At 35.4% G+C, this 27,896-nt stretch overlaps 1 protein-coding gene across 8 annotated transcripts in view; it reads right to left on the bottom strand.

Annotated features, from left to right (window-relative positions):
- tcf7 (transcription factor 7) overlaps window positions 1–27,896 on the bottom strand; it is a 56,943-nt gene that overhangs the window by 7,574 nt on the left and 21,473 nt on the right. For 4 of the 8 annotated variants that reach the window (XM_067375109.1, XM_067375110.1, XM_067375112.1 and 1 more), the window contains exons 4-9: window positions 16,731–16,845; window positions 11,113–11,191; window positions 8,417–8,503; window positions 5,074–5,190; window positions 2,163–2,325; window positions 1,961–2,068 (exon numbers count right to left, since the gene is read on the bottom strand). In XM_067375109.1, the coding sequence (XP_067231210.1) occupies window positions 1,961–2,068; window positions 2,163–2,325; window positions 5,074–5,190; window positions 8,417–8,503; window positions 11,113–11,191; window positions 16,731–16,845 (669 nt within the window). The remainder of the gene's footprint in view (window positions 1–1,960; window positions 2,069–2,162; window positions 2,326–5,073; window positions 5,191–8,416; window positions 8,504–11,112; window positions 11,192–16,730; window positions 16,846–27,896) is intronic. The other 4 variants (XM_067375113.1, XM_067375117.1, XM_067375115.1 and 1 more) reach the window with 1 other exon arrangement.

Genomic DNA, 27,896 nt, shown 5'->3' with positions numbered 1-27,896 from the left:
CATATGGACCCGCCCTCGTGGTTTCGTACGAACGTGATTCAGGATTTAGTTGCAAAGTTTAACCATCATAGATTGAGTTTATCATTCGCACATTACATTTTTTCCAATTTAAACATTGACGCGAGTTTAAACCATTTAAGGGCGAAAGAGAACTTAATTCAGTACTCGCACAAACACCAAATTTATTTATCTTCCGTGTCTTTTTGTGTTTGAATGGAAATATGCACGCAAAATGATCACAAAATGCCCATCTTGGCAAGTATCCACATAAACACAGTCATCTTAAGTGAACGTAAACGGTTGCGAAAGAAAAAATGTGTACGAAAGAAAGAGCACGTCAGTTAATAGCATAATAATATCATATTGTCTAAACCGATTTGGTAAAAGCTTCAGTGCGTATCTACGGAAGAGGATTAGGGCCAAGCAATAATAAAAAAATAAAACCATCTCGAGATTAAAGTTGTTAAATTTCGAGAAAAAAGTCAAAATTAAATGTTGAGAATAAACTCATTAAATTACGAGAATAAACTCATTAAATGATGAGAATAAAGTCATTAAATTACGAGAAAAAAAGTCGTAATTTAATTTGTTCTCGTAATTTAATGACTTTATTCTCAACATTTTATCTCAACTTTTTTCTCGAAATGTAACAACTTTAATCTCGAGATGGTTTTATTTTTTTATTATTGCTTGGCCCTAATCCTCTTCCGTACATATCTGTGTTTGCACTCTGGAGGACGTCAAATGTTTCTTTTTACAATGTGTTTTTGCAGCGGTGAGTAATGTAGCCAATCACAGTCATGTCTGTTGATCTCTTGAACACAACGGTCAATCAGATGTGTCAGAATCCTCTCACCGCTGAAAACAGTTCTGCATGCTCACGAATCCTCTCATTATTAGTGTTGGGGATCATTTGAATTTTAACGATTCTGATTCTGCTTAACGGTTCCTAATTTCGATTCCAATAAGGTAAAATAACCCAAAAACACTGAGATATCATTCACATTTATTCTAGGTCTTATTGCAAATCATTCCATTGCAGCTGAATACCATAAACAAAAATAAATAAATACATAAGATCTTCAGGTATTCAGAAACTGTAATCAAATGTAAAATAACACTGCACTTTATAAATAAAATATTCAAATATAGTTACAAAAGTTATTCAATCAAGAACAGCGAGTGAATTGTCTCTTTGTAATAATATTATAAATATTTGTATAAATATTAGGCTGCTGTCACTTTAAGAGCTGCACGGATCCAATATACTGTAACACATGCGTTTTCTTTCTCAACTGTTTACGTTCACTTAAAACATAACTGACTGTGTTTACGAGGATATCTTACTAGAGAACCCCCACTTATTTCAGAAGGACCTTCAGTGATTTGATTCTGGAATTGGACTGCATGTGTAACAGTGTATTGGATCAGTGCATTCGCTCTTAAAGTGACAGCAGCCTAATTTACCTGCTGCCGTCTGTGTCATTAATGTGACTCAAACAACAAAAGAATATGATAAAATCACTTTTGCAGCTTTAACAAAGATTAATCTATATTTAATTTATACAGCAAAGACTACACAGTGTTATTTTACATTTGATTATTCAATTAAAGCTACTGTTTAGATCACGTGTATCTTTATTCGGTTATATTTATCTATGCTTGTAATTTGTTTAGTAATTCCTGTTTTATTACTGACTGTTCACTTGTCTTTAATAATGTTTGAACTTTACTAGTTAGGCTAATAGCTTTTGCTGTGGTATTGAAGTACTTAAAAGTACGCTTTTTTTTGCTGATCCGAAAAGCGACACAAAAACCGCAATATGATCCGTGAGTTTTGCACCCCTTATTTACATACATGTTATTCAAAGCTGACTGTTCACTGTTATTCCCCACATTGTCCAGTCATGAAATAACAGTATCCTGATGTTCCTCATTTGAGTAAAGGGAAAGCACTCACGTAGTTGTCGCGGGCGGACCAGCTGGGATAAAGCTGCATGTGAAGCTGCCGCTCCTTCCGTGCCAGTTCATAGTACTTAGCCTGTTCCTCGCGGGTCAGAGCGTGCCACTGTAACACAACACACAGACAACGACATCTCAGACCGACTCGTCACAGCAGTCACTGAACACATCCTGATAACAGACAGACAGCCGTGACGAACCCGTCGGCCCAGGATCTGGTTGATGGCGGCGCTCTCCTTCAGCGTACACTCGGCGATCACTTTCGCTCGCATCTCCTTCATGTACAGCATGAACGCATTCAGAGGTTTCTTGATCACCGGCTTCTTCGGCTCCTTCTCACGCTTGGCCTCTGGATGAGATTTGCTGAGGGACGTGATGAAGAAGAACAGTGTTAATTTTGAAAGAAAATTTGGAGTTTGTTTTAGTGATTGTCTTTTGACTAAAATTTCATTCAGTGTTAGTCATTTTGTAGTCTGAATTGTTTTAGTTTTAGTACTAAATATCATAAGATAGCCTGGTTTCACAGACAGGGCTTAGATTAAGCCAGAATTAGGACATTTAAGTAGCTTTTATAAACATACCTTAGAAAAAATAGGGATGCATGATATATCGCTAAAAATATCGGTATCGGTCGATTTATGTTCATTTTTAATGTTATCGTTATCGGCCCAATGACAAAATTTGGCTGATATATTAAAGCCGATAAATAATGTATTATTTCCTTCAGCTGAGACACTTCAGATGTGCACTGTTCACCGTGATGGTTTTGAATTGCTTGAAATATGATTGAAATTACTTCAAAAAAGAAAATACAGTTAAGTTCAACATGTACAGTGCAAGTCTGTCATATAGGCTACGTAAAATTATAATGAGAAAAGTATAATTGTGTGTTTGGGACATGACTTTTAATGGTGAGACTTTTGTTTTTGTAATCAGGCTTTAAAAAATTATTTAAAAATTTGGATTTAGATTTATCGGCCAATATATCGGTTATCGGCTTTCAAATATAAAGAATTATCGGTTATCGGTATCTGCCAAAATTTCAGACTTTTGTTCTTGTAATCAAGCTCTCACAAATTATATAAAAATTTTGATTTAGATTTATCAGCCAATATATCTGTTATCGGCTTTCAAATATAAAGAATTATCGGTTATCGGTATCGGCCAAAATGTTCATATTGGTGCATCCCTAGAAAACAACATTACTGGTGTGCATCTTGAGACAAAACAATGACACTGACATATTTTAAGATGTGCTGCTTTCAGTTAAAACAGCTCAAACATGCATTTTAGTCTTGGACTTGTCTGTGAAACTAAATATCCTAATATTTTAGTTGACTAAAGATTAATGCACAGAGGGAAGCTGAGTTTAGTCAAAAAACACACGAGGAGGAGTGTCGGGGTAATACAATATCAGTCCCACCAGGCTTTTTCACAGTCAAAATGGCTGATTTTGTGGTGGCAATTTCCAGAAATCTGTGAAAAATTTTATTTAGATGTTTTATTTATAATTAGGACACCACAATTGCCATATTATGTATTATGTCAGATGCACAATAGTCATACATGACACAAGGACAAAATAAAAAATAAAACTTGTATCTGATTTTGTTAAGAGACCAAAATATACATTTTAACTTTTAAAAAAACGATAGACCTTTTTTCAGGGTTGGAATGTGGATATTGAATGTGGTGAACAGCCTTCACAAATATGAAATATATATTTTTAGGCTATTAGATAGCTATCTAGACTAGTTTAACAGTGTACCATCTAGCTTTTAATAAGATCATTACTTAATTTCAGTCACACGTCCCAAACTATTTGATCACTTAAGACATAACCGCCAAGACGGACACAACTGTGTGTGTATTTGACCGTTCGAGCGCAATAAGCTTAGAAAGAGAACTCAATTCAGTGCTCAGAGCACGCACAGAAATCCTCAGCCAGACATCCGTCATTACGTCAGTATCAAACTGAGTTCTCTTTTGCGGTGCTTTTAATAACTCTGTTTCTTAATTGCTTCGCCTGGTCGTTGGCACTCATGTGAGACGAGCTTCGAATTCACTGTATTTCACACAGACCGCTCAATGTATCCTCGTGGAAATAATGCATTACAACTTTAATTAAATAAGGCATAATTCAATCAGGTAATTAAAACTTTTTTGTGAGACCTTTTCATTTTTGTGGTTATTTTGAGGGTAAATGGAAAAGGGATCGCAAAAAAACGTGTTGTTTTGTTGATTTCAGCGATCGAGGAATCGCGAATAACTGGAGTGACTCCAGTATCAGCAATCACAGACATTCACATTCGGACAGAATCAAGCCCTGTTCGGACGGGACCAGTTTTCATGGAGGATGTTAGAGAAATTTGTGTTGTACAGACATACTTTTCCTAAATTTGCCGCTTTGACAAATTCCATGTTTTTCGCCAAACTCAACGTTCCTCTGAAAAATCTAATCTCATCTGAATGCGAATGTCTGTGATTGCCGATATTGTGATATGCTAATGCTTCTCCTCCTGTGTTTTTTGACCTACCTGAGCTACCGTTTGCACACCAATCTTCCACATGCTTTAATTTAATTTAAACACGGATGGTAGCCGATAAAAAAATAAGATGACAAAGTAAATAAATACAGACAAATCATGGAAATTGCGATTGTCTAGACGTCTCACTGAATTGGGTTCATTATGAACAGCTACTTCTATAAACTCATGTTAAGTTTATTTAAAATGTTCATTAAAGAACAAATAAGTCATACGTGACGCATGCAAGCACATCAGAAGCTCAAACATTATTTAGATTAGTCCCATCAGTGAGATGAAAAACAGCAGGTAATTTTCTCTGGAATTTTTGTGTGGAAAAACAAAGACTTGGCGGATTCAGATGAGATTAAAATCTTAAAGTAACACGAATTTCACTAACATTCTCCAGGAAAACTAGGACTCAAATCAAGGTTTTCACTGTATTTACATTTTAGCCATTAAAATGTCAATTATAAAAACTGCAACGCTCATATTCACACAATAAATCAAGTGGATGATGAATGTGCTTTCAGAAAATAATCCCTTGGGGCTTGTTTTGTTCTTTTCAGACTCTTGGAGAACTCACGTATACATGTTCCTGTCGAAATGGTCGTGCTCCTGTTTGCCTGAAGGGGGCACTATAGCGGGGTGAGGGATGCCTGTAGGGTGCATGCCGGACTGAAGCATCAGAGAATGAGAGAACCTACACACACACACACACACACACACAGGAACATCAGTTATTTCAGCCCACACATGACATTTTCTAGATATGACGGCATTAAAAGGGAACTCAATGCATCAAAAAATATGACATAACCACCCAAAAATGTTGGTTCGAGTTCCCTTTTAATGAATATCTGCGACCAATGACAGCGTCAATGCATCATGTGACCAGCAGCTGGCGCTCTTTCTGCACTGCTGAAGCAGTCACACACACACAGAAACTCGTTCTGCATGAAGGAAAACAAAAAGCTTTCAATAAAACTATCTCAGAGAGACTCTAATATTTGAACAGCCAGTCCTGATGGGAAGGACAAGAGAAAGCCGACTGGAGGAGGATTACAGCTGCTCGTTCCTCCGTCCTGACTCAAAGCTCCAGACTCTGTTTTGGATTTGTGCCCTTGACACGAGAAGAATTGAACAAAGATGTGCGTCGTCTGTTGACATCCGAATAAAACCATTTCCACAGCTTGGATTTATTACTCCATGTAAGCATATTAACATGATTTGTTCATCTAATTTGGGTTTTGGGTTACAAAGTAAAACCACAGGCGTCTTTGAGCGGGGAGACCGTCATCGACCGCCGGACCCGATCCTCTTTGAGACGGAGCCGACAGCACAAACAGCACATGAGCGGATCCACAGCATCTAAACTTGAGACTTCTGGGTCACTTTTTGACTGGACGTTATGTGTGTGTGTTGCTGAGGATACATGTGTTTTACTAGAAAAAGGGAACAAAAGTATTAAACAATGTACAGCTGTGGTTCATCACAGACCAGCTATTAACCCCGCTGAAGTGATGAACACACTGTGTTGGGGGTGAAATTGACCTCCACTGGTTTCCATGAAATTTAACAATACAAAAAACACTAAAGAGTGCAAAAACAAAACCTCTATTGCAACTTGAGAGAGACTAAAACATAAAATATGACAAATCTCTATTGTGTTGGGGAAAAAATTGTGTTGGGGTAAATTTTGACCGGCATATATTTGTTAAAATTGGAAACATAGACATATTTTGGAAACATTAATGTTTTTGTAAGAGTAAACTGAGTTTATTTGATCAAAAATACAGTAAAACTGTTTTCTATGTGAATATATAGTAAAGTGTAATTTATTCCTGTTTTTAGCTGAATTTTCAGCATCATTACTCCAGTCCTCAGCGTCACATGATCCTTCAGAAATCATTCTGATATGATGATTTGCTGCTCAAGAAACATTTATAATTATTATCAGGTGTTGAAAACAGTCGTGCACATTTTTTTTTTTTTTTTTGATGAATAGAAAGTTCTAAAAGAACAGCATTTATCTGAAACAGAATCTTTTTTAACATCATAAATGTCTTTACTGTCACTTTTGATCAATTTAATGTGTCCTTGATGAATAAAAGTATTTCATTTCTTTCAAAAAAAATTAAATAAATAAATTACAGAACCCAAACTTTTGAACAGTAGTGTATATTGTTACAAAAGATTTCTATTTTGAATAAATGCTGTTCTTTTTAAACTTTTTATTCAAAAAAATCATCCTAAAAAAAGTATCACAGGTTATAAAAAAAATATTAAACGGTTTCCAACATTAATAATAAATCATCATATCAGAATGATTTCTGAAGGATCATGTGACACTGAAAACTGGAGTAATGATGCTGAAAATTCAGCTTTGATCACAGGAATAAATTACACTTTAAAGTATATTAAAACAGAAAATATATATATTTTTAAATTGTAATAATATTTCACAATATTACTGTTTTTTTCTGCATTTTAATGAAATAAATGCAACGTTGATGAACTTTTAAAAACATTAAAAATAACAACTTTTGATCGATACTATATATATATTAGATATTAGATTTTTGTCCAGGCTTTCATACAAAGAAATAATAAACATCCAAAAATAAGAGAGAAGCAATGAAATATTAATCGATTATGCTGTAATCAGTGTATGATTTTTTTCTGTCAGCTTAGTTTTTCTGTGAAATTGTTTGCATTGTAAAATAAAACCTATAGCTGCAGTTTCCTTTTTTCGGCAAATATTTTTGTCAGATAAATACATTAACCAAGTTTAGTTGATTTAGATGATTTAATTGAACTTGTAGGGTCAAATATATCCTCCAGACATCACTTTTGGACACTATTTTCTTTCTTTCTTTCTTTCTTTCTTTCTTTCTTTCTTTCTTTCTTTCTTTCTTTCTTTCTTTCTTTCTTTCTTTCTTTCTTTCTTTCTTTCTTTCTTTCTTTCTTTCTTTCTTTCTTTCTTTCTTTCTATCTATCTATCTATCTATCTATCTATCTATCTATCTATCTAATCTATCTCTATATATTATTAATTTATTTATTAATTTTTTGTCATGACAGCTCCTCAATGTGCAAATAGTCACTACAAAAAAAAAGGACATCTAACATTATTTATAATGACTGTAAAAAGCATTTATTGTTTTGTGTTTGGGGGTAACGTGGGTTTCCATAAACATTAACATGAACTCAAATTAGAAGAAGAAACAGTGAACAGTGGTGTTTTTGACTCTTTACTGCTTTTCAAACTGTTGAATTAAAAAAAACTGTCAAATTTCATGGAAACCAAAGAGTCAATTTGACCCCGAAGACACCAACGTTTGCTCAGCCTTTCCAAAACACATCTTTGCAAGCACATTCATGGACCTAAATGAGGAAAAGTCACAACATTTCAAGAAGAAATCAATAGTTGAAGCAGTGTTTCAAGCAGCTTAAAAATCTCATGTGTGTTCCTCAGTTTACATGAAGCCTCTGGATCCACTCATTTAATGTGTGTCTGCATATTAAGCACATGTTAGCTGGATCTCTGGTGCCGTATTACAGGAACGCTCCGGGTTCATTCAATTCAAGCTCTGCTGAAAGCATTCGATTTTATATAACATCAAAATTGTGTGAGAATGTGTTTACAGTAACGCACTGAAGGCCAGGCAGGTACTGAATGCTCGTTACTGTAACTGTAATTCGTGTTTGCTTTCAAACAGACGGATGAATGAGAAGAGATTTCCTCCAGCAGTCGAGCTGAACGGACACTGAACCCGTGACGCTCCTGTAAGCGCGGCTCTGTCTGCCACACAGTCGGGCTGATATGGGCGGCTCTGGCGGTGACGGGAGCGCGGCTGCGACACACACAGGGCTGAAGCGTCGCGGTGCGGACAGCGGGAAGCACGGGTGGCGCTCTGGTACTGTACCTGGGGTAGGAGGAGCTGCTCTGGAGGCTGGAGGGGAAGGACTGTCTGAAGCCGCAGGAGGGCAGAGGATAGACAGGCTGATTGGGCCTGTGGGTCGGGGGACACAGTTAGAGGACTGCGCTGCTTCCCAAACACATCCGGACTCAACCGGTGCTGTGTGTTTGGGGCAAGACTGTCTGTTTGTCTGAGCAATGACTGACGGACTTTGACACTTCTGTCTGCAGGACGACGCTCACCCGCAACTTTAACACGCAGAGACTGAAGAGGACACAATCCCACCAATATCCCGCTCCAATATTTGATACCCTCAAAAAAATATGTAGGCTTAAAAATTATATTATCCACCAGTAATATCCAGTGATGCAAACGTTCTTGTCAAAATTCACTGTTTTGAATTAAAAATATAGGCTGAATCAATTACGTGATTCATGCAATTCATAATTCATGCGTTTCCGAAATGTTAGTATGTGCACATTTTAAAATAAAAAAATAGTTCAAATTGATTACTTTACGAAAGATTCTTATTCTCAGAATGTGCTTGGAGTCAAGAGAGCACAATTAATAATGATGCTTCATTAAAGGTGCAGTAAGTGATTTCTGAGAAGAGCTGTTAAAAGTGGATCGGACCAAGCAGCACAACACACTTGTAGCCAATCAGCAGTAAGGGGCGTGTCTAATCATGAGGGGGGAGGAGAGAGAGCCAATCAGCAGTAAGGGGTGTGTCCAGTCATGAGGGGGGAGGAGAGAGAAAGAGAGAGCCAATCAGCAGTAGGGGGCGTGTCCAATCATGAGGGGGGGAGGAGAGAGAAAGAGAGCCAATCAGCAGTAAGGGGTGTGTCCAGTCATAGTCCAGTTACATAGTGTGTTTGAGCATTTGGGGGCGTGTTTGTTTTGGTGATTTCAAATATCAACATTGTTTCTCAGAAATTGCTTACTGCACCTTTAATGACTACTATTGACTTTAAATCATACAGCTGGAAAATCCTGGGTTTGGTCCAAGCAGATTTGTGTGTTTTTCATTTAAATTAATTGTAAGAATCTGTCACAGTGAATCAGTGCGTGGAATCCACTCTATTCGGGATGGGAAAAATCATTGTGAAATCTTCAGGAACCATGTTTTGGTGGCTGTAAATAATCAGCTCATGTTCACTCTATGCTGTGCTGCTCTAGCGATTCCTCACTGGACTGCAGCACAATGACATCTCTTTATTCTCTTTATGTTTTCTGACACAAATGTTTCCACCTTGTTTTCTCAGGCCCTGACAGAAGCCTTGTAATGATTAAACTCCCATAGCTCAACTGAGAGCAACTCCAGCACATGGATTCATTTACCAGATTCACACACATACTGACAAAATATATACACACCTCTAACACACTGTACGTCTCTGTGGATAATAAATCTGACACTCAAACTCGGCGAATCTGGATTTCTCTGAACAGATTCTCTTGATCCTGATCAACAGGAGATTAAATGTTGGCACTAAGAAACGTCATTTCGATATTTACACAAGAATAACTGAACGTAAATAAACAGCGTCTTAAATCCAAATCATTTAATGCATTCAAATTGCATTAAATTTTCAAAAATAAAATCTTATAATAAGGTTATTTACATTATGGCAAATCTATGAACGCACTAAAACATTGTCATATTTAATACTTTCCAAAACAGAACAATAAACTAATTCATTCAATGTACATTTTGTAAAAATATTAAAAATTAAAATCTAGTCTTAAATTACACTGTAAAAATGCTGGGTTAAAAACAACCCAAGTTGGGTTGAAAATGGACAAACCCAGTGATTGGGTTGTTTTAACCCAGCGGTTGGGTTAAATGTTTGTAGTTTTATTTAACTCAACTATTGTTTAAAAATTATTGTATGTCTGGATTAAAATGAACCCAAAATTTGTTGGAAATTAAAAATCAGACACATAATTACTAGAGGAAACAGTAATAATCAAAAGGTGAACATTTATTAATAAGCAATTTAATACATGTTTATCGTTTAATTATTATTAAATAAACTTGTGTTCATTTGTTAAACATTTAATTTCCAACAAATTTTGGGTTCATTTTAAGCGAGCAATACAGTAATTTTTAAACAATAATTGAGTTAAATAAAACTACCCAGCACTTTGGGTCAAACATTTAACCCAACCTAACTACTGTTACTGTGTCACAGAATGTAGTTTTACGAGTTTTTTTTAGGCGAAAATGTAGTTTAGACCTCAAATATGCGATTTATATATATATATAAACAGTGCCTATTTGAAAATTTGTTTAGACGTTTTTGGAGATGTGAGCAATGATATAACATGTGATATATCGCAGTCCTACTCATGTGATATATATATATATATATATACACACACACACACACACTTATAGCCTTCAGTTAAAGGAGGATATTAAATGTTTTTCAACTTGACCAGTAACTTTAAAAAAAAAAAAGGAAATAAATAATAGAATTTATAATAATTTTGTTATGGAGAGTTGGAAAATAAGAGAAAGTCGCCTCCTCCCTCCAGTTCATTTTGCTTCCTATCTATGTCAGATTATCTGCTCACGACCCACCAGTCGAGAATCACTCCACTTTATTTCTAAAGGCCACAGAAGAACACTGATTCAACGCTTTGCTACATTTGTGGATGTGAATGACATGTTTGGACACAGATTAGCTCTTCAGTCTCACCAGTTCATGGAGGGGGTGATCTGGCCTTGAGGCAGCGAGTAGAAACCGGAGATTTCCTGCGACTGATGCCTGTGAACACCTGTAAGACAGAGAGGAGGACGGTCACATGACCCGGGCCATCATTAACACGCTGGGAACCTGCCATTACGCCAGCCTCGTCTCAGAGGTCACACGCCTCGAAACCCCGCCCACCGGTCAGAGAGAGAGGCGGAGCTTCATTGAGACGGACGCTCAATTCAGTCTCGGAGGAAAACAAACATTCAACATTCACCACCATTATTCTGAATATATATATCAAACTTGTTGAAAAATAAGTAATAATAATAAACATTTTCTTAGTATTGGCATTTTTTTTTTTGTTTACTTAATTATAAGTATAAATCTAACTACATTTTGTAAGGTTTATGCTTACTGAAAACAATAAATGCCCAATTACTTAATCTGAGGTGATTATTACGAGTTTTATTTTTTCTCCAAATTAATTTTTCTGGATAAAGGTTACACTAAAATTTAATAATCAAAAAGCACGTCTAATCAATTAAAATCATGAAATTTATACAAATTGTGAACAAATATTGCACTTGTAGGGCCTTATGAAATCAGTTGTGTTTTTTCCTATAATCCGTTCTGTTCCATTTTCCATTCAGTTTTTTTTTTTTTTTTAATAAACATTAACATTATTATAAAAAATAGCATTGTCCATTTAAAGTTTTCTGGATTTATGATTTGATAGAAAATGTATGATCAAAAATAAAGGTAATCAATCAAATGCATAATTTGATTAATCTTCTAAAATGTAATCAAATGAAAACGTAATTCTTTATTTTAAACAAAGTGCTGCACAACAGATGATACTGTTTGAATTAAAACTTAGATGAAAAATTGTGTGATATTTCTTAACTCCTAAAACTTTAAATTCCTAAAACTTTCATGGCCCACAGAATATTTTGTTGTATGAATATCTAAAACATGCAATATCTCAAAAGAAAGAACGGAGCCTGTGCTTTTAAACAAGCAAACATGTCATTCAATCTTTTTATAAACACTTGAATGTGGGCAAGTTTCATAAAAAAAAAAAAAAAAAAAAAAAACACACTTTGATCAAAAAGCTGAGAAAAATCACAAGACTTCGGATTCAGAACAATGATCAAAATATATTCATTATAATTCATATTAATAATAATGCACATTTGAGCAGACAGCAGCAGAAGCTTGATGTTGCATTGGGATGCAGATGTAAATTTAACAAAAACATCAGTAAAAATTAACAACAAAAATGTACGCTTGTTAAAATTAACCACTGGTCTTCCATATATCATACATTTGTAGATCATAACCACAGGTAAAACACCTGATTACCGTGGTAAAAAGTAACTATATGCATTAAATGGGATTTGTTATGAACAGCAGCCTAAACATATTAAGTATAAATACAAATGCTGTATCTTAATGACAATAAATACTGTAATTATAGCCTACCCAAGATTTTGAGAAATGCAAAAATATCGTCTCGTGAACCCAATATCGTGTCTCATCTCGTCTCGTGAGATAAGTGTATCGTCACACACCCATAATAAATGCTGAGTGCCTAGAAACTTAAAATCACTCTTGCCTTCAGGAACGGCACAGATATCTTCAGGACACTTACAGTTATGATTACTTCAGCTCATTAAAAACAGAAATCAGACTCAGATGAGTCACTAGTTGTCATACAGTACGAGCGCAAATTAATGTTCATACGGAGACCTCTGACCTTTGGCCTCACACAGATCTCAGGTGAGGTTCTCTCTTCACATTTGAGAGTAAATCAATGTACGGATTTGCATGGTGGCTTGTGGATAAAACCATCTTGTTGACATTTCATGATTTTGTAATTGTAAGAAGCCGAAGACAGAAGCGTCAGTGTGTTTTTCTACAGGAAGTCATTTGTCAGCAGCCCGCAGTTAAGAGCGACCCCGAGCAACCTGTGTTTGCTGAAGAATGCTACTTGATGACTATAATTTGCGTTTGCTCTGGGCCTGTTTGTGAAGAAACCCTCAATAAATCTGCAGCGCTGGAATGTGAGTCGATCCGAGTCTGTGCTGAGAGAGCGCTCGACCTGTGAGCCGCTCCAGAACGACACAAACACCTGAGCATCAGATCCTATACATCTTATTGTGAAGGATTCATTTTTATATTTGCTGAGATGTTTCCAAATGGAAATAATTGAGACTGTATTACTGCGGCAGACGATGCAATCACTGTATAAACATCGCAAAAAGACACTTTAGAGATTGTTTTTGTCTTGCCGATCAACTACAATCTCTGCATTAAAAGTCAAAGAGTTCATTTTTAATGCTTTTTTTTATAATCAGTTGTATTAAAATAATGTGTTAAATTGCCATCCCTCATGCAACAAATACTACGTTACGGTTTTCATAATTGTTTTTACATTTGAATTATGAAAAATTGGGAATAATGTCACAATGCAAAAAAACTGCAATAAGGTTTTTATTAGTTACTTAACATTTATTAATCTCAGCATTTACTAATCTCTTAGAAGATTAAAATATGTATTTGTTAATGCACTGTGAAAATGTGAACATTTTTATTAACTAACATTAACGTTAATAAATGCCGTAATATATTTCTCATTGTTAGTACATGTTAGTTAATGCATTAATTAATGTCATTAACATATTAATGATATAACGATAATTTTGGTCCATACATTACAACATATGGAGTTTTTCCAGAAACATTAGATGAAATGAACGGCAAATGTTTCTGGAAATACTCCATATTTTTTAATGAATGGGTAATTTAAACTAAAAATTAAATATAAGTACAGCAGTTATATGATTTCTGTTGTCATTATCATTTTACTTCTTTACTTCAAATTACAGATCTGTATCCTGTTTGTGACCTCAAATCCAATCCGGGAACTGAATCGTAAAGCGTTGTCAAATCCCCTCAACCCGTTACTGGTTATGATTGTTAGATAACACTTCGTTAATAATAAATAATGTGTTTTCAGAAATCACTTTCCTATATCCATCGAAACGCTGTCGAAGATAAAAAGAGCATTTCTTCATGAAAAACATGAATCCCACTTTATATTAAACTACTATATACTTATATCAAAATAATAATTGTTGGGTTCAGTGTTGTGAAACACTCCTGCTGTTATTGATGTGGATACGGGTGAGTTTTGGTAGGTTTAAGGCTGGTTTAACAGGTCAACAGTGTAATTACATGGAGTTGTTTTTAATACAAGTCCAATGTTAAAACACCTGCATGTCCACAATAAGCGCACTGTATTCATATAAATGTTCGAACAGACACTACATATAAATTGGGGCCGAAACTTGAACAAAAAACAAGATGTTTTAAGAATAGTCTTTCAATATAAGACGCATTCACCTCTAAACCCTGCGATAGTGAAACCAATCAGATGCCTGAGATGACTGGACAGCGAGCTCAAAGAAAACACCATCAGGATATCAAACAAACTACAGTAAAACACAGAGCTTCATGTACAGTAAGTGCCACAGTTCAAATGTTCAATGTTAAATCTTCCACCATGTACTTTACCTGGATGTACGGTCATGACGCATTTCACAACATCGTCATGTGAGCGTGTCGGGTCACGGTGGTTGAGTCTGGTACAGTTCACCGATTCACACACACACACATCTGAGCATCTGTTGTTTCTACTGTGTTTACTTGATCAATAATCAACTCTATAAAGCCCACTGGATTATATTTGACACACACATGTCTGAGGCCTCTAAATGATCAACATGAATCTATTTTTTTCAGTTGAAACAGGTTTTTGTCCAAAACTTTAGACAATATTTAATTTTTTGTTGTTGTTGTTGTTGTTGAGCATCATATTTGATACATCAGGTTTTTATGGCTCATATAGTCTGATATAGTGAGGAAAAACAGCTCAATTTTATATTATATTTTTTTTTTATTCAGAGGCTCAAACTGAACAAAAATATGCAATTTGCTGCAGATGCTGATATTAATATGGACAAAAAGTGATTCTTGTGAGATCTTTATTACAGTATAGCAGATACTGACATAAAATGCATATAGATATCAATATGCTCTAGTACGATGACATTTAAATACTTAGTTTTATGATCAAATCTCTGTAGTTTATATAATGCAATACAATCATGATTGAGAGATGAACAAATAAACCTGATGATCATATTTGATACTCATGATTTTTTTCTATAAAAATGATGTCTGGATGATCAAGTAAACTGAAGCTGCTTCAGTCTGAAATATTACTAACACTATCAAAGTTATTCTTACGTTTACTTGATAAAATCAGAGCAGATTTGACAGCAGAAAGACACGAGAGCTGAAGAACGTTTGTACTATTATACTAAAAGACTTTTACTGGATTGTGTGACAGGTTTATCGGCAGTTTTGATCATGCTGATCATTTAGATGCTTTAGAAATTTGCGTATATAAATGTGATGCATGAGGCTTTATAGGGTTAATCATCATCATCATCATCATCATCACAAGAAAGAAATGTATCTAAGTATATGTGTTGACATAGACATCACTTCCATCGTCAGAGCGCGATCAGACCTCACTAAACGAGTGCTGAACTAGAGGTAAAAAATTATATAAATACTGTTTGGTTTCTCGTGTCTTAGGACGTCAATGTGTCGTCACGAGCCGCAGGGTTTAATTTGGATTTGTCTGTGCATGTTTACTCTTACTGTTGGAGTTAAAAATCATCATTTGTGTTCTACTGAAGAAACAAAGTCACCTTCATCTTGGATGCACTGGGGGTAAGCAGATAAACATCACATTTTCATTTTTGGGTGAACTATCCCTTTAAGGTCAGGAATAAGGTGTTTGTTATAAAATTAAGATTTCGATTCATCGATTTCTGTGTGCGGTTTTTCAAGCACAAGAAGACGCAACAGAACTCAATTCAGTATCCGCACGCCGTTTTCTGTGCTAAAATCCACACATCTCGCATCTTCTTGTGCTTGAACGGACAAATACACACACAATTATGAAAAGATATCTTTGTAAACAGTTGGTTATGTCGTCAGTGAATGTGAACAGAATGTGTAAAAAGAAACCTATGCAGTGTTATTTTACAGTTCGGTTGTATTTATTTGTGCTATTTTGCTTTGTTCTTATTGTCTATACTAATAATGTTATACATTTAAATGAGTTTAGTTTATTAGATAGTTGTTCTTTAGGCTGCTGATTTTCATGCATGGTATTCAGTGTTTTGCAAAAAGACAATAAATAATTTTGAAATCGATCAGAATCAGAATTTCCAAACGATACCCAACCCTTCCTAACAGTATACTGACACTCGAATGAATGCTAGTTAACATGTAGCTAGCAGAATGACTAAAGTGGACCATCGACCAGTTTATTCTCTGCTGTGGAAACTAAAAGGAATATTTTTGAGGAATCTTTAAATAATCCTGCTTGAAAGATGCATCCTTTAGTGTCCCACTGACAAACAGCAGCATGACGTGATGACAACAACTTTCAAATTTCAAGCGTTGCATTGACAGCTGTGTGTGCTGGCTGTTTTACCAGCTCATCCGTCATCAGTTTGATAAAGAGGAATGCGTGAGCGTACCTGGTTTCTGGCTGACGTCTGTGGGAATGTGTGGAGGACTGGGGTTGAAGTGATCGTACGGCAGCAGCGGCGTGAGAGGATGCATCCCCGGCTGGACCACCGACACTTTGTTGGACTGCAAGAAACACACACACACACACACACAATAAGATGCTGGTCAGTTGAAGTCTGATGCTTGAAAGGCGGCGTACGAGCGTGTCAGATGTTGAATACATTTGCTGAGAGAATCAATGGGTAGGAGCCATTTGATCGATACGCCTTTGATGATCAAGGCCAGCAGCACAAGAGCTTGTTTGCTTTCATGTCTCTGTTTACAAATGGCCTTCAATAACTCATGTGAAATCCAGTTTGCTAATGCTAACAGCATGTTGTTTGACACGATGTGTCATGGCGGTTGCATGGCTGGAAATAACTGCATTTCTTGGCCAAACTTCTGACTGCTGTGCCTTTCATATGGGCGTCTTTTCATCTGAGCGCCACGCACATGTGTGATAGCGAGAGAGACTGACGGAATTGGACAGATTTGCCATGTGTAGCCACATTTATGTGAAACGTCAATTTTCTACTTTTGGTTCTTCAAAATGGGCAGAAGATGGAGACCTTCAACATTAACCCCTTAAGGCACTTTTAGAGTTGTTTTTGGTAACACTTTATTTTACAGTGCCATAGTTATACGTTACAACATGTACTTACTATAGTAATAACAGTAAATTATGCATAATTACGAGTAACTGACCCTAGACCAAACCCTAACCCTAACTGAAACTCTATAGTAAGTACATGTAGTTAATTAATAGTACTCAGTACTTATTTGAGTAATTAAAATGTAACTACGGCACTGTCCAATAAAGTGAAAAGATTCATAACTCCAAAACTATAGCAAAGAGAGTCAAGAATTCATTACATTTGGACATTCTCACTCTGAGAAACTGATGATAAAAGACAAAAAATATATTTATAATGTTTTATTATAATCTTTCTTATTTGATATCCATTAACTCAAGAAGAAAGTAAGGTAGGAGGACAAGTTCCCCTACACGTGAGCTGCATCTGGATCAAATTTTGTGGTGATCGCATAAAGTCAAATTTGGAACCAAAAGTAGCCTTTTTGTTTAGCCCTTGACACTCGGAAGGCATTTTTAAAATTGTTGTTCCTCCGTGAGGAATATCTTGTTATTGATGCAATGGATTATGTTGACATTTTAATTGTGAGAATCTGCTGTAAATAATAATGTGCCATTTTCTACTATCTATGCATGTTTCTTAAAGTTACAAGCGAAATCGCCATGTGAAAGCTATGTTTGATTTCACTTAGTTTTATGTGTTTAACTCCATGAGGAAGATCTCGTGATCGATTATGTTGAGTTTGGACTCATTTTAATCATGAGAATCTGCTGTAATCATGAAATTACGAGCGAAAACGTGGTGCATATGTATATTATTTTTGGGTCCGGCGGGGCTTCACGTACAAAAACTCGCTTAAGTTTAGTCAAAGCCCAAAACAATTATGCTTGTTGGATTCTACTCCGTCAGACCTTTCAAATGATATATGACACATGACTATCTGAGCTATATGATGTTTTTGACATTACAGCACATAGTTCAAAAAAGTTATTTCATAAATTATGAAAACGTTTTTTATTAATTAGCAAATAACTCAGCACTGCTTATGACTTAATTGAATGGGCTACATTCATTGTAAAGTTCAGACTCTAAGCTTTCAAATGACACCTATTGTGTGTTGATCAAGGCAGGAGTTTTGAAAACAACCTGGTCACATGACAAAAACATAGCTATGGGCACATTTTCGCAAGTCGCGAAATACGTACCAATAAGTACATATCGCTGCAGTTTCGATGCGAAATGTCCACTGAGTGGCGCTAAAAGCTTGTTCATTATTTTTTTTTTTTTTTTGCCGGAGCAGATAATAGCGTTAATACGGTACGTTTTTATGTACATTTACGTTGGTTTTTAGACGAATCGCCACGGTTCTTGATTTGACATTTGCGCTCCGTTGCGTTTTAAAATAACGTCCAACCAACGCTATGCCTAAACCTACCCGATAGTGTTAACAAAAGCAAACGTGACGTAAAAAGCGTTCGCGATCGTACCGTTTTTCAGCTCGTTTAGATTTCTTTTTTTTTACCGTCAGTCACCTTTCGCGGGATTCGTACCCAGGCAGGGTTCTTGTCGTAAGTCCAACTCCGTATCGGCTGAGCTACCGAGCAAGCTTGGTTAAGGCCAAAAAAAGCGAAATGCATAAAGCCGGTCAAGCAACGCAAAGTCTAAAGTACGTTTGTTTACAAATCGGGCACTCTGGTGTCGTAACATAATATTGCGCGAGGAAACATGAGAATGAGTCTTTATGAATACATAATCCGACCCCGGCCGTCATCAAAACCGTGTGTGAAAACAAGCAAAAGCACTTATTGACGTTTTACTGCCTCTAGTGTTCGGAAACTGCAACGAGACGTATGCATCGGTACGTAATTTTGTGTCTCGCGAAAATGTGCCCACGGGTACGTCTCTCCCATGAGGCCAGGTTGTTTGAAAAATATGATTATTATTTTGTTCGTAGCTAGGTGGCGCCCTCCAGTGGTAGCGGGACTAATCAGCACTCATTAAGAGTTGATCAAAATGGTTAGATGCTTTAAAAAGCTTTAAAATGATACTTATACCCACTGCCAGGGATTAAAAAAAAAAATCATATTCGCTCAACCGCGAGTTCTGCACACTTACGAAAACTCATTGAAGACATAGTTGCGAAATGAATCTCATTTACATCATATCTGCACATGAGAGAGTTTATGACTAATCTAACGCCTCTGATTGGCCGCTGCATTCATGTGCTCAACAGAACATGTGCGATAGATTATAATGCTCAACGCTGCAAAAAATAATGCATAAATGAAGATTAATGCAACACAAGCAGATCTAAATATAATGCCGCAATCAACACTTCTTCAAAGATCACTTTAATCACGATGCAGGGTAATTTTCTTGAATTCGGGGGTCATTTTTGTAGATTTTTTTAATCGATTTCATGAATGTACACTCACACTGGGCGAGTCTAGCATTTCACCATACAGACGTTTCAAGATTTTACTGGAAGATGAGAAATGTTTTCATTCATCTTTAAGTATAAATAAATTTCACTGCAAATGACGGCGCAGTTTTCACACAGAATCAAACAAACATCAGAGCACAAAGTCTATTTGCATGTGGTTCTTTCCTTTTATCCTGCATTTCTTTGAACGGGAATGCGGGCATGACATGTTCTGAGGGATCGGTCCTTTAGTACTGACCAGTGAAGGACATGACGACCCGTGGGCTCCTGCGTGTCTAATGTATTCTTTGCTTTAAAAATCGAAGTGCTTATTTGAAGCGGAAATTAAAGGTCCTTTTGGAGGCGAGAGCTTTGAGTGTTACGTCTTTAATCTCTGATGTGTTGTGCACGAAGCATCTGAATGGGCTGCGATCATTTTACACGCTTTTGCTGTCATTGATGTGGTCCAGAACGCTGAATCAGATGAACCTTTGGTCTTTAGTGATAATGCGTGGAGGAAGTGCATTTAAGGAGCGGTCATAACGACTCAATGGACGATGCTGGAGAACATCACATGATCACTGATCATCCTATATCACAATGCTCATACATGCTAAAATGATGTTTATTGGGATGAACATTTCACGAATGCTTCCATCCCTGAAGACACAGCACGTCCTAAGGTGTGTGAGGCGTGTCGTCTGCGCTTCAGATTACTGTAACTGAGAAAAAACTCCACTTCCTGAGTGAGTGAAAGTGAGATAAGCAAAATTTCCACAGTGGTCTTTAAAGGCTGTGAATCTATTCCTGTTGTCTTGAGGGTAACTGTGCGTGGGCTTATTAAAATTGAGGTCAATTTCATTTCCATGCCTCTTAAACTGCGATCAGACGAGACGTTATTGCGATGCTGCTAAACGTAGGGTTGCCTTCGACGTTACGCCTGACACCACATCTCCCTGTGGCACGGCACCGCAATCTGGAAATAATTCTGAGATCTGTGAGATGGGGAAAATGAGTGCCACTTAGTTGGAGGGTTGAGGAACTTCAAAGGGAACGCAGACATAACAACAGAGGCACGTTTAAACACACTCAACCCCCTCCGTCAACAACCCCGTGTGTCCGTGAGCTGATGAAGATCTCGTCTGGACCTCTGATCATCTCATACCTGCTCATGCATATCATTCATGTTCACTATACTAGCACAAATATTGCATTTTGACACAAATAGTGCATCGAGCACCTCTCTTAGAGTTTCAACTTGACACCAGAAATACAAATTCACAAGTGGTTCAATGGATTTATCGCTGCGTCACGTTTTCAATTTATCACTTTTTGTAGATTAAACACCGACATGTTTATTTATCTATCTAAATAGGGACATTTTATAGACTTTTACATACAGCTATATTTAGGGTTTCTATGTTTTATGGGGACTTTCCATAGACATAATGGTTTTTATACTGTACAAACTGTATATTCTCTCCCCCTCACAGAAAACTTTCTGCATTTACATTTTCAAAAAACATTACTTAGTATGATTTATATACTGTTTTCCTCACGGGGACCAAAAGATGTCCCCACAAGGTCAAGGATTTTGGATATTGCCATTGAAAATCTCCCCATAACATCAGGTTTACCTGAAACTCACTCAATGGTGTCATTGTCCAGCTTAAAGGATTAGTTCACTTTCAGCCCAAGCTTCATTCATCCTCAAGCCATCCTACACTCAAAAAAATATTTCACTTTATTTAAACAACTTATTTTGATTCAACACCATTGCAACAGGTTTCTGGGTCCCACTTTACATTAAGTGGCCTTAACTGTAATTACATTTAAATTAATCATTTGATACAATGCACTTATTGTGTACATACATGTTTTTACATTGTACTTATATTTGAAAAACACCTGCATGTAATTACATTTATAATTACCTCTTACCCCTACCCTTAAACCTTCCCATACCACCAAAGCTTTCCCTAACCTTACCCGTATCCCAATTCAATAGCAAAAAAAGTGTTTTGCAATTCAATATGAACCCAATAAGTACATTGTGCTTATTTTTTTATTTAAGTACATAGTAGTTAAGACCACTTAATATAAAGTGGGACCGGTTTCTGGTTCAAATTTAATTGCTTCATGTTAAACTGACTTAAAACGATTACTTTTTTTTCATATTAAAATGACATGTTTCAATCAAGTAAACTCAACCAGGACTCAATCAAACAGGACTTTCACTTCCCATCATGCTTTGCTGATCTGGGAGAGTAAATGTTGAAATAAAGTGCTATTTTAAGCAGTTTTTAGCAACATGAGAAAATGGAAAGACTTTTTAATATTTACTTTCTATTATGTTGGTATTTAAATGTTTCTGTTGTGTTAATAGTTTCGGGGGGTTACACCATTGTGGTGAAGTGTAGAACGTGTGCTTGGGTTACCTAACAATAATTAAAGTTGTTTTAATAATAACAAACAACTATTTTGGGCATAGATGGAATAAACCCATCTTCTGGCAAACACTTACCAATAAGAGTCTTTACAGAGAAAAGATTTTGTAAAAGTTCTTGAATGCATCCACTAAATAAACTAATCCATTAAACTGGATTAAATTTCATTCATTTTTAGGATAATTAAACTTAATGGTTTTGGACAAATTTAAGAATGTTAAGCTGATTCAACTAAAGTTAACCTTATGTAATACATTTAAGTTAACTGAAATAAATAATGTTAATTAAATGCAATATAATCAATTTATGTGGAACCTGTTGACATAAAAAAAAATATTTTTTTGAGTGTAGATGTAGATGCATTTCTTCTTTCTGATGAACACAATCTGAGATATATTAATAAATATCCTGAAGCATCCGAGTTTTATAATGGCAGTGAACAGGGATCAACGATCCATCCATCATAATCAGCTCCAGAGAATTAATAAAGGCCTTCTGAAGTGAAGCGATGCATTTATGTAAGAAAAATGTCCATATTTAACAATTTTAACAAGTAAAATATCTCGCTTCTGCCAGACCGCCTCAACTTACGGACAAAATGGAGCTGGCGTCGCGTCAGTTTTGTAAATTAAATAGGGAGGGCGTAGTACGTACAGTGTAAGCTTTTTGAAGAATACGGAAGGCGGTCTGGTGCAAGCGAGATATTTTACTTCATAACTTGTTAAATATGGATATTTTTCTTACACAAACGCATCGCTTCGCTTCAGAAGGCCTTTATTAACCCTCTGGATTATGTTTATGATGGATGGAGACACTTTCTTCAGCTCATACTCATTGATCCCTGTTCACTGCCATTATAAAGCTCGGATGCATCAGGATATTTATTAATATATCTCCGATTGTGTTCATCAGAAAGAAGAAAATCATATACACCTATAGGATGGCTTGAGAGTAAAGCTTGGGCTAATTTTCATTTGAAAGTGAACTAATCCTTTAAGTAAATTCAGTATTGATTCATTCCGTTGTAAAAATCAAGAGTTATTAATTTAGTTAATTCATCTATACATCGGCTCCGGAGAAAACAGTCATCGTCCAAATGCAACTAAATCTGCCATCAAAATGTGCAATTATTGTAATTAGTATTTTCGGAATTTCTCTGTTATAATATTTGAAAGATTTTTTTTTTTTTTTTTATCATAATGTAGACAGAGAGTGTTCATTTCTATGATAGTCTATAATAGGGATGTGCAGCGATTAATCGTTTGCAAAATAAAAGTCTGTGTTTATGTAATATATGTGTGTGTTCTGTGCATAATAATTATGCATATATAAATACAGATGCATACAGGTATATATTTAAGAAAAATGTTAGATTTGTATATAATATATTTATATTTAGATATATAAATATATTTATTTAAACCTGCATATATTTCTTAAATATATACATGCATGTGTGTGTATTTATTATGCACAGAACACACACATATATTATGTAAACACAGACTTTTATTTTGCAAGCGATTAATCATTGCATATCCCTCTAATAAATCAGTATAGCTGAGGTGAAATAAAGCATGCATATGAATCGATCTTCTACTGATTCATGTTTGTTGGTGAAAGTGCATCAATTCAGACAACAATCATTGCGATATAACTGAGCAAAATAATCATTATTATCAGTTTAACCTTCATGCAGCATGACGAAAATGTGACTAAAAACACTAAACATTTAGTCAACTTAATAAAACAGGAGCTGGTTGACTAAATATGATAAAAACTACAAAGCACACTAAATTAAACACTAAATTAACACTAACACACACACTCTTTCTCACACACACACCCAAAATTCAATGTATTATGAGGTCTGAATACGAATGTAATTGTGGCATAATTTACAGGCAGCAACAAATGATTGTGTCTGTGTGAAGAAGTCCAGCTCCACACAAAACAAATGAATATATTCAATTACTCGCTCTTCAAAATACTTCAATAAATCTTGCTAAATATTAACTCCTAAAAGCAGAGGAGCCAGCAAACACAATAACTCTTGTTTACAGCACACCAGACGACACCAAGACAAATAACTGTCCCGATCCTATCAGAAACACACAATGACTGTTTGTCCTGTGGTCTGGAGGAACTCAACACAAGTATGCTTTGAGCAGCGCATTATTATTGAAATAAATCAGAAACAATCGCTTGAAGCCATTTAAGGACAACCCAAATAAAGCGTCTGTAAATAAAGATGAAAAACTCTTGAAACCTGCACATTTCAAAGTGCGGCGGGTCGACAATGAAGACGAGACTCATAGTGAAACTGCACTTTATGAAACGGCGCCAAAGGGAAACACCTCGCCAGAGCAAAAAAACCCAATATTACTTGGAAACGCAGAAAAAACACGAATTTGCTTACGCACAGACACGCGTTCAAATGTTTGTGACAAAAGTGATGATTGAAATAGTCTACAGGGAATTTCTCTTGGTTTTTTCAGGAGGGTTTATATTTACATTAGGCTGAAATCAAGCAGAATCAGTCGACCTGCTGATGAACAGAAGCTACATTATGATTCCCATCATTCCTGATGACCAGATATCTCAGTTTTCTCAATCGCACAACATTTTTTCACAGCCCGAACGCACATCACGTCATAATTAGGGCTGGAAGTTCCCGGAGCACCTGAAGGCTGTCTGAGAGTTATCGTACACACCTTTCCTTCACAGCTCTGTCGCCGGCAGTTACGATGATGATAATTACAGCATCACAACAGCGCAGCGGCCGCAGATGAAAGAGACCGGAGACTCTATGAGTCGAGGCGAGGCAGACGGGAACTGTTGGTGGTAATGCCTCTGGGAAAAGTGTGTGTGTGTACTAGGTAAGGAAGTGTCATTGGAGGCTCTTTACTAATGGCTACAACATCAAAGGCTTGAGCCAGAACAAGGACGCGGGGGAAGTGAGAGACGATTCCTGAAACACCCTCAAAACACGGGAGAAACAGCAAAGTTAAAACTCACAGATAAGGATGTTACACTCATCCGTACGCTCGGAGAATCAGAACTGCAAACATACACCGAAAAACTTTCCTCTTGTGGAGGAGATGTGCTTAATTGTATTGCATGAACACTTTAAATCTTAAAAGTATGTTTACTTGAAGAAAGCACACAGTTAAGTGCACTGTTAGGCCCTGTGATTTCTGCGATATCATAAACTCAAAGGTCTTCACTGCAGCCCGTCAAAATAAAAGTTCGGTTTAACTTGAAGAAATTGTGTCTTTGTTTGATAAAAAGGTGTTCATATGATTAAAATATCATTTTAATTAATGTTTTATGCCTTCTTTTGATTGACAGAACAATTAAAATGCACAACACAGAATTTCTGGAGGGAAAAAAAAAACATTTCATAGGGCCTTACATAAAAAAAAAAAGAAAAAGTTTGATGTTTTTATAAATTCAATTAATTATACATGTTTTTTGATTATTAAAATGTAATTAAACCATTAAAATTGAATCCAAAAAACTTCAAATAGAAAACACAGAATTTGGTGAAAAATAAAATAAAAGGGAATTTGAGAAAAAAAAAAATTACAATTGTTGCTAAATTGTAAAAGTTTCACGATTTCAATTAATTAGACATGTTTTTGATTACTAAGATTTAATTGAACCATCAAAACACAGTCCAAAAAAACAAACAAACAAAAAAATTTAAAAGGAGGAAAAAAAGTTAATTTTGAAAAAAAAAAAAAAAAAAAAAAAAAAAAGAGGAACTTGGGGAAAAATGGGGCCCTTAAAATGTAATGTTAAACTTTTAATAAATTTTTGCTAAATTGTAAGTTTCATGATTTCAATTAATTAGACATGGTTATTGATTACTAAAATTTAATTTAACCGCCAAAAGGAGTCCAAAAAACAAACAAAAAAAAAAAAAGGAATCCAGAAAAATTTTAATTGAAAAAAATGGAATTTGGGAAAAAATAAACTGAATTTGAGAAAATAAATAAATAAATAAAATGTATTTCATAGGGCCCTAAAAACGTAATTTTTGTTAAACTTTTAATAATTTTTTGCTAAATTGTAAGTTTCGTGATTTCAATTAATTTGACATGTTTTTGATTACTAAGATTTAATTGAACATTCAAAACGGAGTCCAAAAAAAAAAAAAAAAAAAAAAAGAATCCAGAAAAATGGAAAAAAAAAAAATGGAGTTTGGGAAAAAATAAACCGAATTTGAGAAAATAAATAAATAAATAAATAAAATGTATTTCACAGGGCCCTAAAAATGTAATTTTTGTTTAACTTTTAATAAACTGTTACTAAATTGCATAATTGTTATGATTTTAATTAATTAGACATGTTTTTTGATTACTAAAATTTAATTTAACTTAAATTTAATTAAAAAAAAAAAAAAAAAAATGAAATCCAGAAAAATTACAATGGAAAAAATGGAATTTGGAACAAAATAAAATGAAATTTGGGAATTTCCTAGGGCCCTACACTGTAATGATGTCAAATTAAAAGTACATTTCTAATCATGTTTTAATAATCTTTTGTCGTGCTTTAGAGAAGTGCACTTATTCTGATGTGTTGACACACTTATAATAACATATTCAAGATTACATTAAAGTTCATGCATTTAAATATATTTGTAATGAGCACAATATACATTAAAGTATATTTTAGTTTACTATAAATGCTTGTAATTCATCAGTACACTTTAACCATATTTCACAGAAAATAGAATTATGAAATTACATATAAAGATGTACTTGTGTGGTAGCCTACATCTGAAGTTCAACTAACGTCATTTAATATAAATGTGAACTATAATACACATGCAGTTAAGTGTTTGAACACATTACTTTCACTTCACACTTCAGTATATTCTCTTAAAATATATTAATACCATTAAAGTGTGCTTCTCGTATCTTCAGATCCCTAATCGAGATGAAAGCCATCTTAATCACAACAACACAAATGAAAACAGTAAATCTAAACTAGCGTCTCAATGATAGCAGAATGACACTGCGGTTGTTTGGGTCAGATCCGTGTCGTCTGTTGTCCATAAATGCACTAACAAGACGGCTTTGATTGTCATGGACAAACTCATATTTGAAGAGTGAATCATGAGGAGCGTGTGAGCGTGGAGGAGTCAGATCTGCACAGCCTCAGATATGAACGGATGGGGAACGAGCCTCTTTCATGTAGTAATTTATTCCCTCTGATTAATTCATGGATGGAGGGAATACAGCGGTTCAGCAGCCCCCCGCTGGGCCGAGCCCTCCAGTCCGCTCCAGCCCTGACGTCACATGACTACGGCAGCCTGTGGGGTCCATGCTCAGATCTGAGCTCAATCACAGGAGGTGTGCAGAGGTCAAATGGACCAAAACCCTGAGAAACTTGAGCCACACCGATCCAGATCCCCGAAAAACTCAACAAATATCACTCTTTACACAATTTATGACCTACAAAATATTTTGGAGCTTGTCAAAACATTTTTTATACTAAATTTATACCTTAAACATTTTTTAAAATAAATTTATGCCTTAATATTTTTGACCTTTCCAAATCTAAAAACTAATATTTTTACTAAATTTATATCTTTAAAAAAATAAAATAAAAAAAAAATATATATATATATATATATATATATATATATATATATATATATATATA

Source organism: Chanodichthys erythropterus, chromosome 22 (genome assembly GCF_024489055.1).
Source record: "Chanodichthys erythropterus isolate Z2021 chromosome 22, ASM2448905v1, whole genome shotgun sequence".
Lineage (NCBI taxonomy): Eukaryota > Metazoa > Chordata > Actinopteri > Cypriniformes > Xenocyprididae > Chanodichthys > Chanodichthys erythropterus.
This window is presented reverse-complemented; position numbering and strand designations above follow the sequence as displayed.